Below are 12726 nucleotides of genomic sequence, written 5' to 3'. Positions count from 1 at the left end.
TTATTTACACTTCTATTGAAGATGCTCTTAATAGTACAAAATGATAAAAGTGTAAATTAAGGCTCAAAAAACACAAAATTATATACAAGCTACAAAAAAATTGGGAGGAGCCTACGAACACTCACATTCAACTCCCTTAAAATATTTTTATATGTAAAAATTTAGCTAAAAATAGTTAAATGGCTCATACATCATATGAGTTACTCTAAAATTATTTTAAAGAATTATAACTTCTTTAAATGTATCTACAATTATTCATTGAGTTATATTTACTTTATTATTAAATTATTCTCTCACTCCTCTTTCTTATCATTTCTTTATTTATTTTATTGATTTTTCTCTATTATTTAAATGTGTATTGAAAATAATAATATTTAAATAATATGGTGATAAAAATAAAAATATTAATGTATCAAGTTTGGTAAGACATTATAAAAGATAGAATAAAGAAGTGTTAGGAATGTTCTAACTCACTTGCCTCCCCTTTCAAAAAAAAAAAAAAAAAAACTCACTTGCCTCCGTACAATATAACTTTGTAGCATACAAAGTTTAGGGTAAAATTGTTAATTATTAGGAAGAAAAAAGAAAAAGAAGAATGAAGTAAAAAGAAAAAAAAAAAATGGCTTAAACGAATGAATTAATATTATTGTACTAAAATTCTTGATTTCGGCCTTTTCAAAATTCTGTAAATTTTGGTTGGATAATGTTTTGGCTACTTATTACCAAGTGGAAGAGGAAAAGAAAATGAAAAAGGAAAACAAATGGTCCCCAACTTTCTTTCTAGAAGCTCTCTCCATCTCATTCCGAATCTCGATCAGACAACACAAACCTATATTGTGTAGATACCCTGGCTCTATCATCACCCGGTGACTTAAACAGGTCAACATAGTCTTTCTTCCAAATTCCAAGAAGCTTAGCCTTATAGTACAGATACATAATATTATTTTAATAATAAACAATCAAACAGAATCACCACCACCGACAGCTACATCCTTTATCGTTCTTAGCCACACCCTTCTCTTGCTCTGTTTTTGCTGTGTTAATAAGGTTTTGCAACTTTCAGTTCGCTTTTTCTTTTATTTCTTTTTTCGTTCCATAATCTCTCTCTGTTTATTTCTCTTTTGGTATCTGTTTTGTTATTATGTTGTTTGTTCTTATCTGGCAGTGGTAGCTTAGAATTTTCCCAGGTAGCACTAATCGTATATTTACTTTTTCTGGAGTTTTGTTAAAGAAACATAGTGTGGTATCTGGTTTGGGTTACTTATGATTATGGATCCAAGTTTCAGCGACTTCTCAGATTTCACAAACAGTTTCGAAATAGAAAACTGGACCAGTATACCCAATTCAAATGACTACTCGGTAATTTCAGACGAATACACAGTAAACCAATACTCTTCAGAGTTTGATTTCGTTGATGATTACCCAAACCTTTTTACTCCACCTGATCCTGATCCGGGTAATTTCATGCCCTCCATTAACTTGCCCTCTTTGGAAGATCCATCTTTTCCCTCCACAACACTGAGCCCAGATGGAAACTCTTATACTCCTCCCTTAAGTGTGAACCCCGGAAGTGACTCCCCCAATGATGAAAGTGAGTTCTCAATATATGTACTCAAGTTCATAAACCAGATCCTCATGGAAGAAAACATGGAGCAGGAGACCAACACGCTCAATGATCCATTGGGTCTTCAAGTCACTGAGAAATCATTCTATGATGTTCTTGGTGAGAGTTATCCTTATCCAGCCAATCAGTCTCCTACAGATAAAAAAGCTGAGACCCCAGATAGCAATTTTTCAGTAAGCTCTAGCGACTATGGCAGTAATAGTCATGATGCTAACAGCCCTCAATTGCTTAGTGATCTAGTAGACCATAACTCTTCATTGCAGTCCTTTGTTCCTGGTGAAAACAATTTTCAGTTTGATTTGGCTACAGCTCAGAAATTTTTTAGGGACAGTGATTCAGTCTCCCAGTTTCAGAGAGGTTTTGAGGAAGCAAGTAAGTTCCTCCCTAAAGGTAATCAGCTCATCATTGATCTGGAGAGCAATGGATTCTCACCCCAGTTGAAGACAGATGATGCAGTTGTAAAAATTGAGAGTGAAAGCCCGCCTAACGGGTTGCGGGGGAGGAAAAATCATGAGAGGGAAGATGATGATTCAGAAGAAGAGAGAAGTAACAAGCAGTCTGCGCATTATATTGATGACAGTGAGTTATCAGAGATGTTTGATAAAGTGTTGCTTCAAGTTGAACCTGGGGACAATGAAGCACGCAAGGCATTGCAGCCTGTGGATTCTAATGCCAGTAGCGGAAAAGGTCGTGGCAAGAAGCAAAACAAGAAGAGTGAAACTGTGGATTTGAGATTCCTTTTGATTTCGTGCGCACAAGCTGTGTCCAGTGATGATAGAAGGACTGCATATGAGCTTCTAAAGAAGATTAGGCAGCATTCATCTCCTAATGGAGATGGATCCCAGAGGTTGGCCTATTATTTTGCCAATGGCCTTGATGCGCGTTTGGCTGGAACTGGAAATGGAACTGGAACTGGAGCCGTGTTATTTGGTTCTTTACTTGCCAGGGTGAAAGCTTCTGACCTTTTGAAAGCATTCCACCTTAATCTTTCTTCCTGTCCTTTCAAGAAATTTGGCATGTTCTTTGCAAACAAGATGTTCCTGCAGGTGGCTGAGAAAGCAACAACACTTCACATCGTTGATTTTGGCATCCTATATGGTTTTCAGTGGCCAATCTTCATCCAGCATCTCTCAAGAAGAGACGGTGGGCCTCCTAATCTGCGCATTACAGGGATAGAGTTCCCTCAAAATGGTTTTCGGCCAAAAGAGAGAATTGAAGAGACAGGGCGGCGCTTAGCCAAGTACTGCGAACGGTTTGGTGTGCCTTTCAGGTACAATGCCATAGTAGTAACGAAATGGGAGACCATCCGCGTTGAGGACATAAAGATTGAAAGCAACGAAGTTGTTGCTGTGAATTGTTTGTTGCGGTTAAAAAACGTACTAGAAGAAACTGTTGAAAACTGCCCAAGAGATGCTGTTCTGAGACTAATCAGGAAGATGAATCCAGCCATTTTTGTTCATAACATTGTCAATGGATCGTACAATGCTCCATTTTTTGTCACTCGTTTTCGTGAAGCGCTCTTCCATTTCTCTGCCTTGTTTGACATGTTGGATACCATTATAGCCCGCCAAAACGAAGAGAGGTTGCTGTATGAAAGAAAATTATTTGGCCAGGAGATTCTGAATGTGATAGCATGTGAAGAAGAAAAGAGAATGGAGAGGCCTGAGACGTACAAGCAGTGGCAAGTTCGGTGCTTGAGAGCCGGTTTTCGGTCACTCCCTCTCAGCAAAGAGTTAATCAGTAAATTTAAAGACAAGTTGAGAACATGGTACCACAAGGATTTTGAAATTGATGAAGATAGCAATTGGATGCTTCAGGGATGGAAAGGAAGGATTGTTTTTGCTACTTCATGTTGGGTCTCGGCGGAGGGACCTTACTCAAATTAACATTATCTGTTCAAACACTACTCATTACTCTGTACTGATTAGTATTGAATAGATGTAATAGATTAGACATGAGAGTTTAACAATTAAGTTTTGATGTACTCATTTCTTCTGTTTTGAACTACTGATGCAGTAGTTGTAATATAAGCTTGATCTTCTCAGCCGACAATTGAGAGTTTAAAGGTGGTTCGAGTTTAACAAATTGTGGAAACCAATTCTCGATTTGTTCACTTTTAGACTGTATTTGTAGTACTGCTATATTGATGTTCAAAAAAAAAAAAAAAATCAGTTTAGTATAGTTGCTTCATTTTGCTACTAAACATTAGAACGATCCATTGGTGAGTATCTGTTTTAGATAAAGGAAATATTATATTATATATATTCCAATAAAATGTGGTGTTTTCTCAGTGCTGGAAAAAAAAATAAATACAGCAAATTAATTAAAACTAATTCACTTGTCAATTTAACTATTTCTTTTTAATTAAAAAAAGAGGTGCTGGCAATAAAATTGAAGCTATCTGCACTAACATATCTGAAACTATATAAATCATCATAAAACTATCAGAGTTAGTTAGTTGGTTAGGTAATTCGTCTGTTAGTATTGTCGGTTGTGTTCTTTTATTTTTCAACTGTATTTCAGCTATATAAATAGCTTTTCTCTTGTATCACACTTATACAATTCACTCAATCAATAAAGATTGTTCTTCATTTCTCTCTGTTTTGTTTTGTTCTCACTAATATGGTATCAAATGCTATAATCCAAGAACCATAACCATCTCAAGATTTCTCTACCTTCAACAATAGTGCGTACGAGAGCCAATTCTTCTGACCTCCACTGTCAATCAAGTGGACAATGCTCTTCGGAATCCTGCTCCTCCAGCATCTCAAAACTCTGCAGACCTTCCTCCTCGAGTCCCTGTTCCAGCTGCTTCAAATCACCATGTTCATGGAGATCGACCGGCCTATGAGGATGTACAAAGCCCCTACTACCTCAGCACCGCAGATCACCCTGGACTAGCACTTGTTACTCCGGTCTTGACATATAGGAACTTTCAACCATGGACTCGAGATTTCAAGCTTTCCATAGGTGCACGTAACAAATCATCTTTTCTTGATGGTACGCTTCCCAAACCTTCTCTAAATGATCCTCTATACAGTTCTTGGATTGGTTATAATCAAATGGTCCAATCTTGGATCCTTCACTCGGTTTCACCTGAGATAAAGAGCAGTATCATGTATCTTGATACTGCTACAGACATGTGGACTGAACTTAACAATAGGTTCAATCAAGGTAATGGTCCACGAATTTTCGAACTTAATGAAAATCTCACCTTTCTTCATCAAGGTGATGATTCTGTCAGTACATATTTTACTAAACTGACTTCTATTTGGGATGGGATCACTCAACTTCGCCCAAAAATACCATGCACATGTGTTGCTACTGCCAAAAATCAAGAATACCATAACCATGATCAGGTGGTATAGTTTCTTAAAGGCCTCAATGAGTCTTATCATGTTGTACCATATTAGGTCTTATTCCTTGATCCTTGTCCCCTTTTAAGAAAAGTATTTTCTATGATTGTTCATCAAGAACGCCAAAGAACTATTGGCAATAGAAACACTAATTCCATTGCAACTGCTACTTTCACACCCAACCCTGCAGCAACCCCTGATTCTAACCCTGCAGCCAACTTTATCTCAAAAAATAAGAAAATGAGTCCTACCTGCTCCAAGTGTCAAAAACCAAACCATCTTATGAGATAAATGTTACTCTCTCACTGGCTTTCCCTTTGGTTATGGCAATAGAAGAACCGCTGACTCTGCTGCCAAAGAAAAAAGCAAGTCTGATACTCAAACCTTTATCTTATATGCCTGCGACATGTTTTCTAATATTCTATTAATCTCCTCAGACCATCCATCCTTCATAGAATAAAAAGTTGTACTATTTTTGCTTTAATATCCATGGTTCATAACAACCTTCTTTAACCCTTAATATCATTATCATAGACATCAAATTTAAAATTTCATAAGATTAAACTATTCATTCAATATAAAACTTAATATACGTATTTACTGTATAAATTATCTACACTATTAAATAATATAATGGCTCGCTATATCCAACATCTATTGCTCGGTCAAAATCATACAATACCACAACCTTACAAAATCTTAATACATAATTCAATCGTAGAATTCCTTATTTCTAGCAACTAATATATACTCATCTCAATACCTTATCGATCTTTACTCATTCATACATTTCCCTCTTGATAATTCTTAGAGCAACAACTGGTCGTACATTCTAATACGAATCTTTCCAGCGTAATTTGTCCCCACTTACACTCTTTTTGAGATAACTTCCTAGAAGATTTCTTATCTTGAGATTACTCCAAGTTAAGTACACTTAACTCCAAAAATAAAATTCATGGTGCATTTGTGTCGTTCCTAATTGTAATTCCTACTTTTATCTCTTTCCCAATTTGAATCTGATTTCAATAATTCCTTTCAATGACCCTTTACAATTCCTTGTCTGTATTGTTTACTTAATTTTGAGGAGTTCCTATCTTGATTTCAACTTGAACCTTGTCCATCTCATCATATTTCAACCTGTATCAATTCCTCTTAAACTGACATAACTTTTAAATTTCCCAATCATTCACCTATAACTACCAGTATAAAGGTAACTGACTCAAAGTATATAATAGGGATAATATTACTCATACTAAGTACCCATAGCTAATTTGGAAATGTCATTTTCCTGATTTCTCAGCTGATAATAATTAACCAAAGATCATTCCTTGATCCTAAAGTCTCTTTCTTGCTTTTGGTAGTGATCATGATAACTTTTCTAATTCATCGAAAAAAATGTATTTCATCTACACTCTCGGTTGCATTGATAATCACTTGGTATAAACTACCATACTAACTTAAATGAGTCTCTCATTACCGGTGCTAATGAACCAGAATATGAGATTCTTATATTTTTCTCCCATAATTACCACTTGAAATTCATTGTATGATTCTTACATTACCTCTACTCTTTCCCAGTCAACGCCACCTTTATACTTAGCCAACTACTCTCAATCTCAAACCACATTCAATTATACAATTTATTGTTTAATAAAAAAATCATCTCTCTAATTTAATAAGTTAACCAACACTCACCAACCACTTGAATAATGCCTGATAAATTGAATCTCAATTTATAAGCTCCTCCACTTTCTGCGTGAGCATTACCTTTCTTAGGATTTCAGTGGTCACTTCGTATACTAGATTGACCACCCGGTCAAATTTAAAAGTATTTCCCACCATCACCGTATTACTATGGGTAATATAGATAATCTTCTCTACCTTATCGACACTACTACTCTCCTGGACATTCTGTTATACGTTACTACCCTAATTATATTCTAAATTCTAAGGTTTGACTCATGCCCCTCAATCTCTGTCCTCACTGGTAGTAGATAGATCAACTGACGTAATTGTCATCTTTAATTTACCTAAGATTTTGGACAATACTCATAAGTCATCCCACCTTCACTAACACTAGATCATCTCTAGGAAAGAAGATTCTATTCTCTGAATCAATTAGAGATGTATGTCTTTAATAGCTACTCATCAACAACCATCTTATTGTTTTGTCATTTCTCTAATCTATTTGCCATGTCAAATAATCTACCGTAAAATAACATACATTACACAAACCATTCAGATTCTCAATGACTCTACTTGAACATACAATGTCTTACATCAAAATCAGTTAGTATAGCAAAAATAATACTACCCATAAAAATCTAACTTAAAATGTTTGAAAGAACAGTACCCATATCTACTAGATTCAGAACAAACACTTGAGTAGGAACCATAGACAATAATTCTTCTCTGACATCAATCATCCATAATTGCGGGAAACTTCTTTTTGGATTACCCACTACCCCACAATAAAAATAGGATTTGGTTCTACATTGGCCCAAATGGCATCTTTTTCATCTTTGACACTCATGATAGATTCGCCATTTTTTATTCTCACCTTGACCAATAACATGGTCCACCTAGAACCTTTTGTTCTGCCTCATAACTGGTGTTTTTCTTTTTTGCTTCCTAAACTGCTCATAAGTCGGCTTCATATGTTTTACTACATCCAATGGCACACTAGGGAATGTCGGTGGTACAGAATTAGGTGCTAAGCGAGCCTATTGTTCTCTCAGGTCTCAAATTTATTCCCCTTGTTGTCTAATCGTATCTTGCATAGTAGCCATTACTTGTTCCAAATATTGATGTGGTAGAGGATTCTCTTCCTTACCATCTACCCAGAGCCTAGATGACTCATTATTCAGTTTGTTTGATTGCCCTAGCTGCATAATTTAACACACTTATAGTCCACATCTTGCATCATTTTAGAACCTCAATCAAATACCAATACTAATAAGAATTTCTCACATGGAAACACGTAATAATTATTACAATATTAATTTTTTTTTTATCATACTTCACAACAAGTAGTCAAGTAATCAAATAATAACAAAATACATAACACTTACTATACCATAAGTCGACTTGTCTTTGCATCAAATGATTCGACAAGTCTTCAAGATCTTTAAAACCATGGTTGCTCTAATACCAAGATGTAACGCCCTAACTCCTAGGGATGCCACGTGTGTGTGTGTGTGTTTTTGAAACATAGTTTAGTATTAATAGATAAACTATTTAATCAAATTCGTGATAATAGTAAGAACTTTACCAATATTAAACCATAACAATGAACATGATGACATCACTAAAAATTTATTTCGGGGATCCCTTGTTACAAAAGTTTTAAAAAAAGGTTATATAAAAAAGTAAGTCAAAATACACATCAAGTGCAACCCAAAAAAACTCCTAACAAGTCGACGACAAAAGTTGTAGAAGTCAGTAAGTACATTTTCCCGAGAAGACAGTCATCTCATGGCTTCCCTTGTTATTCCCTTGCCCTTACCTGCACCACAAAGCACTAGTGAGTCACAAGACTCAACAAGAAAAGAAAGAACAATAATCATATAATTGATCACACAAATACCAACAAGTAAACTGACTAATTAGAATCAAACAATTGTACATTACTCATATACATAAATCTAGGTCAGTACGGATATGCAAATACAATGAATAATAACATAAAAAAAATACAACTACACACAATTACCAGTCTAATAGTAATAACCATAGTTGTTACTTCATAAAGTAATTATTCTCACCATTTTCCTAGAAAAATAATTCTAATGCCTAACCTGGCATACTAAAGTCTTTGTCATTGTTTAATAAAACAACTCTTATACCTAAAAATGGTATCTGAATGTCACTATTGTCACTGAACCAGGCAATAGGAATACACAATCCCTAGTATCCAAGTGTTACTGCTGTTGTCAAACAAGACAACTTGAATACCATTCACATGTATTCATGTCACTGCCGCTACCTAAACATGATCACCAACAAGGAAGAAACCTAAAAATGGTTTCATTTCAAATGTTGTTGTCGTTATCTCATGATATAATCGACAAGTAGGACACCTAACAACGGTTTCAGTTTAAATTTCATTGTGGTTATCTCATGAGATAACCGACAAGTAGGAAACCTAAAAATAGTTTCAGTTCAAATGTCATTCTCGTTATCTTATGAGATAACCGACAAGTAGGAAACCTAACAATAGTTTTAGTTCAAATTTCATTGTCATTATCTCATGAGATAACCGAAAAGTAAGAAACCTAACAACGGTTTCAATTTAAATTTCACAGTTGCTATCTCATGAGAACAACAGTTTTAGTTCAAATGTCATTATCATTATCTCATGAGATAACCGACAAGTAAGAAACGTAACAACGGTTTTAATTCAAACGTCACTGTCGTTATCTCATGAGATAATTGGCAAGTAGGAAACCTAACAACGGTTTTAGTTCAAATGTCACTGTCATTATCTCATGAGATAACAGGATCGTACGAAACCTAACACGGTTTTAGTTCAAATGTCACTGTCATTATCTCATGAGATAGCCAGTAAGTAGGAAACCTAACAATGATTTTAATTCAAATGTCATTGTCATTATCTCATGAGATAACCGATAATTAGGAAACCTAACAACGATTTCAATTCAAATGTCACTGTCATTATCTCATGAGATAACAGTAAGTAGGAAACCTAAAAGCAATTTTACTTTAAGTGTCATTGTCGATATCTCATGAGATAACCGAGAAGTAGGAAATCTAACAAAGGTTTCAGTTTAGAGTCATTCTTCTTTCATAATAGTCATGACCACTTCTTCACTTTCATAACGGTAGTGACCGTCTCTTTACTTCGTAACGGTAATGACAGTTTTTTTTACTTTTCTATATAAACCGATTCACAGACGATCATGAATGTATCTTGACATGCTATGTGGTACAAATGTACTTGTTTTTTACATTGCATTTCAATTTAGGGGTGTCAACCCAACTAAATGGAGAAAGATCAATGATCTCGGGACTTATGTCACAACAACAAAAAGAACGATTATTCACTTGACCTAACTTATTCTAGGTCCGAAATTCATCACCGTAAGTTCTCCTATCAATCAATAGGGTACCAATACCCTGAACATTGAAAAAACATGAAAAATGGGGGTTCCAAACACCACTAAAATGGTAAGCCATTTAGAAAACAACAAGCCATTTTCAGGGTTTCTTGGCAGGGAAAATTGTAGACCTTTTTTCCAAAAACGGTCTGTCATTTTCTATAGGAAACATGAAACCCCAAGTTTTAACTTCTCAAAATCCCACCAAAACCTAACCAATTGATTCCAAACTTCACAGAACAATCATACAACGATATATAACAATCCCTACGTGATAGAATTCAAAATCATGCCCTAAAACAAAAGTTTCCATGAGAGCTCAAGCTTTGAGCATTAAACTCAAACTTGACTCTCACCTCCCACAGCAAGAAAACCTATCATATGAGCATGGAAAACACTTCAAATCCACCCAAAAACTAAAACCAAGAACTTACTTTAACCTTGGCAACTACAAAACAAAAATTCTACTTTCAAAACCTATAATTTTTTATGAAGAAAATGATCCAAGTCATACCTTTAGCTTCCTCTCCAACCTTGGCTAATCCTAGATGCTACCATTAATGGATTGAGGAACTGATTGGACAGAAAGTCATTAAAAATATTTTGGTTCTTGGTTCGCTTTGTGTTTGCTCAAGAGAAGGAACAAAGAAGAGAAGGGAATGGTTTGTGTTTTTCTGGTTTTCTCTAAAGTTATCAATATGTATATATCAGCTAAAAAATAGGTAAGAAGGAAAAATAAATTATAAAATAATAATAATATAATTAGTTTAATTAAGAAAATGATTATTTTAAAATTTCTTAGCCACTATGAAATCTCTCACCATAGGGCATTTGGTCAATCCCGAGTACCCCAAAATACCTCGGTAATTCAAAAACCGACTTATCTCAATAGTCCCATTAAAATTATTAACTAAACTCATTGTGATACTTTCGGCCTCCGATCGGGTCTCCAAGATCACCAAACCTGAAAAATATTTTTATTCTACAATTAATTTACATTATACCCACACATTCTAAATAAATCTCCGTAGTTAATAAATTACGCTTATTTATCCACTTATGATAAAGTTTCATAATTCATGCTGAATTAGATTAGTAGAATCATAATCCTTCTCATTGCACCCTAATTAATACATATTTATATTCTATATCCCTTAACCCCTTCAGGGTAGCCTAGAAACATGTATCTCAAAGCCCTAGGCTGCAACTTATCTTGTCTATCATTCACAAATTCAGTAAATCCAAATACTTTCAAGTGATATAAGTTTGGAGGCTTACCTGTCCATAACTGATCTTGTGGGTGTTGGGTTTTATGCCCTAAATAAAACTCCATTTCAATGTAATCTATTTTATTCAACATCAATAAAGAAACAGAAGTATTTTTCATTCATTTGTGTATGTTTTGGTTCACTTTATCAATTGCTTGTCTATTTGATTTATAAATTCATCTTAAACCCTTTTCACATACTTGATCCTGTTTATTGTGTTGTCATCACATTGGAAAGTAAACATGACTATGTGAATAACGTTTCCTAGATTTATCAGATACAGGATTTTACTGATATGATAATCTACAACAAGAGTTTACTTGCATTTGGAGAAATGCTATGTTCTTTCCAGAACATTGGTTAAAGTAAAGCTCAGGTTGGATGCATGAAGTATGCATCGGAAGGGACGGATATTGAATTTTGACTTAGATTTAATTAAACTTACCGTAAAATCTATTCAAGTCAATATCACCAAGTTGATCCTAGATCAAATGTTCTTAATCCTGTTATGATTAGGCTCAATCTTGAAAGGCTATTCGTGTTCTTTGATTTGTTAGTTAAGCCTACTTTTAGGTCAGGGTGATACGTACATTTTGAGAACACGGTAGTGCAATTGAGTGGGAGCGCTAGCATAAACATGGAATCTATAGCTTCTATATGGCGAATAGTAAGCAAAGGATGATCTCCTTCGAGCTTGACCAAACGAACATAAATGGTGGAGTACTCATTTCACATAAGCTGAAATATCATTTATACGGGGTCAAGTGTTTTAAGGATAAAATACATAGTAGGGTGTTACGGTAATCTAATCCCTTTACAGTGTAGATCATTCATATAGAGGATCATTGATCAAATTAGGATTATAACAATGGATAACTAATGATGTGTCTATATGGTGGAACATATAGAGCATTCTATATACTGAGAGTGCAATTCTAAGTTCTATGCGTGGATTCAACGAAGAATTAATAAGTTAGTGAATTTCAGTGCTAAATTCTTGATCTACTTATTGGAAGCTCGGTTATATCGACCCATGATCCCCGCACTAGTTGAGATAATATTGTTTGTAAGACTCATGTAATTGGTTTTGATTAATCAATTATAATTCTCAAATTAGACTATGTCTATTTGTGAAATTTTCACTAAGTAAGGGCGAAATTGTAAAGAAAGAGTTGTTAGGGGCATATTTGTTAATTATGATACTTTGTATGGTTCAATTATTAAATATGATAAATGACAATATTATTTAATAATTATTTATAGTTATTAAATAGTTAGAATTGACATTTAAATGGCTGAATTTAAAAATTGGCATTTTTGAGAAAATCAGATACAAAAGTGTTAAAACTGCAAAATTGCAA

The 12726-nt window shown here is 34.6% G+C and overlaps 2 protein-coding genes across 2 annotated transcripts; both read left to right on the top strand.

Annotated features, from left to right (window-relative positions):
• Positions 1-749: 749 nt before the first annotated feature.
• Positions 750-3805, top strand: LOC115719316 (scarecrow-like protein 34). Its single transcript, XM_030648302.2, has one exon. The coding sequence runs from the start codon at positions 1264-1266 to the stop codon at positions 3508-3510; it is 2247 nt and encodes a 748-aa protein (XP_030504162.2). The 5' UTR covers positions 750-1263; the 3' UTR covers positions 3511-3805.
• Positions 3579-4992, top strand: LOC115720107 (uncharacterized). The gene is made up of 2 exons (XM_061109518.1): positions 3579-3584; positions 4312-4992. Exons 1-2 carry the CDS (start codon positions 3579-3581, stop codon positions 4990-4992), a joined length of 687 nt encoding a protein of 228 aa, XP_060965501.1.
• The last annotated feature ends 7734 nt before the right edge of the window (positions 4993-12726 follow it).

Source organism: Cannabis sativa, chromosome 2 (genome assembly GCF_029168945.1).
Source record: "Cannabis sativa cultivar Pink pepper isolate KNU-18-1 chromosome 2, ASM2916894v1, whole genome shotgun sequence".
In the NCBI taxonomy this organism is placed as follows: domain Eukaryota; kingdom Viridiplantae; phylum Streptophyta; class Magnoliopsida; order Rosales; family Cannabaceae; genus Cannabis; species Cannabis sativa.
The sequence above is the reverse complement of the archived record's forward strand: the minus strand, read 5'-3'. Positions and strand labels throughout refer to the sequence as shown.

What these genes read in the sequence shown, in the direction of transcription:
- LOC115719316 (XM_030648302.2), top strand. Translation starts at nt 1,264, where the DNA reads ATGATTATGGATCCAAGTTTCAGCGACTTCTCAGATTTCACAAACAGT.